The 1,431-nt window shown below is 49.6% G+C and overlaps 1 protein-coding gene across 1 annotated transcript in view; it reads right to left on the bottom strand.

The window, feature by feature from the left end:
* Window positions 1–1,431, bottom strand: part of LOC123057353 (putative F-box protein At3g52320) — a 9,223-nt gene that overhangs the window by 4,084 nt on the left and 3,708 nt on the right. The window contains exon 2 of the mRNA XM_044480371.1: window positions 652–783. Within this exon, the coding sequence (XP_044336306.1) occupies window positions 652–783 (132 nt within the window). The remainder of the gene's footprint in view (window positions 1–651; window positions 784–1,431) is intronic.

The raw sequence follows: 1,431 nt of genomic DNA, 5'->3' as shown, positions 1-1,431 counted from the left end.
CCGTCACCCATCTGCCTCGCTTGCCGCATGCGTGCTGCCTCGACGACCGATGGGAGGAGAACCTCCATGGCTCTGTCTATGCTGATGGTACCACCTTTCTCTATGGCATCTCCACCGTCTTCATGGACATCAAGACTATAGCCAGCTTCACGGAGGTGCTCCTGCAACCCGGTGACGCAAAGTGGACGCTTGTGGAGAAGACCTTTGAGGACACCATCAGGAGCGGAGGGTACTGTGCCACCTACCATAAGGCCAGAATCCTGGTAACTGTTGAGTCTAGCGTGTGGCAAATCTCAACACAGTGGGGCGTTGACAACATGGCGAGCCCATTGCAGCAGCTGCCGAAGATGTGTGGAAATTACCTGGAGCAATACAGTTACCTGCTTGAGTCCCGTGGTGAGCTTTTGTGGGCGACCATCCATGTCCGGACATACTACAATATTCCGCACAGGTCCTCCATGTGGGTGTGCGCGCTAGAGGGGGATAAGAGACAGTGGGTGAGAAAGGATGGCTACAGCCTGGCCAATCGCGTCCTCTTCTTGGGGTCGCCCAACCAACAGCTTTGCCATCGACGCCTCCATGCTTGTTGGCCATGGAGGCTCCGTCTACTTCGTCTACACCAATAGTAAGGCCGCGCCATATAAGCAGTACGGTGTGTTCAGCTACAACCTCGTCGATGATGAAGTCAAGTTCATTGAGCGGCTGCCTCAAGAATGGGATTGCGAGAAGTGCACTTGGCTCATCCCACAAACAATCATGGCTCGGGTTCAGGTAATTAAACACCTGCAAAATAAACATCACAAAATTATATTTCGCATAATGCTATTTCTGGTAGTTTTATCTTGACATATGGCTAATAGAACCGATACCATCTAGAGTTTAACAGTCGGAACTATGTGTAAGCAAGCATCTCGAGGCCTAGACGTACATGATAAAATTCTAGTAGTAATGATTAACATTGATGTTGCTCTATCAGGAAATCAATAGGAGCTCTCTGGAAGCTCGTGGCGTGAAGAGGCAAGAGATTACGGGTCCAACGCACGTCATTCACATCGAGAGATATTATGAACCTTGTTTCAAGGTGTTGGTGTACAACCTACCTCTCACCGTGAAAAGCTCTCAGCTGCGACTCTTGTTCAGCAACCATGGTAAAGTGTTCAGCACCGAGGTGATCTTCTACAAGAAGACCAAGCGCTCACGATGTATCGGCCACATAACTATGTCAAGATCCCATGCCCACCTAGAAGATGCTCTCAGTGGCCTGGTTTTGGAAGGTTGCAATCTCCACATTAGCTTGGTTAAGGAGGGGCATCCACAGCAGCAGCGGAAGAAGCTACCCTCTTTCATCGGAGCAGTGGTGCAGCTACATATAGGTCAATGCTCCTGGCTCTGGTTATAGTTAATTTGATTCTTTGGAATGACTAGATGGGA

Source organism: Triticum aestivum, chromosome 3A (assembly GCF_018294505.1).
Source record: "Triticum aestivum cultivar Chinese Spring chromosome 3A, IWGSC CS RefSeq v2.1, whole genome shotgun sequence".
NCBI lineage: Eukaryota > Viridiplantae > Streptophyta > Magnoliopsida > Poales > Poaceae > Triticum > Triticum aestivum.
The sequence above is the reverse complement of the archived record's forward strand: the minus strand, read 5'-3'. Positions and strand labels throughout refer to the sequence as shown.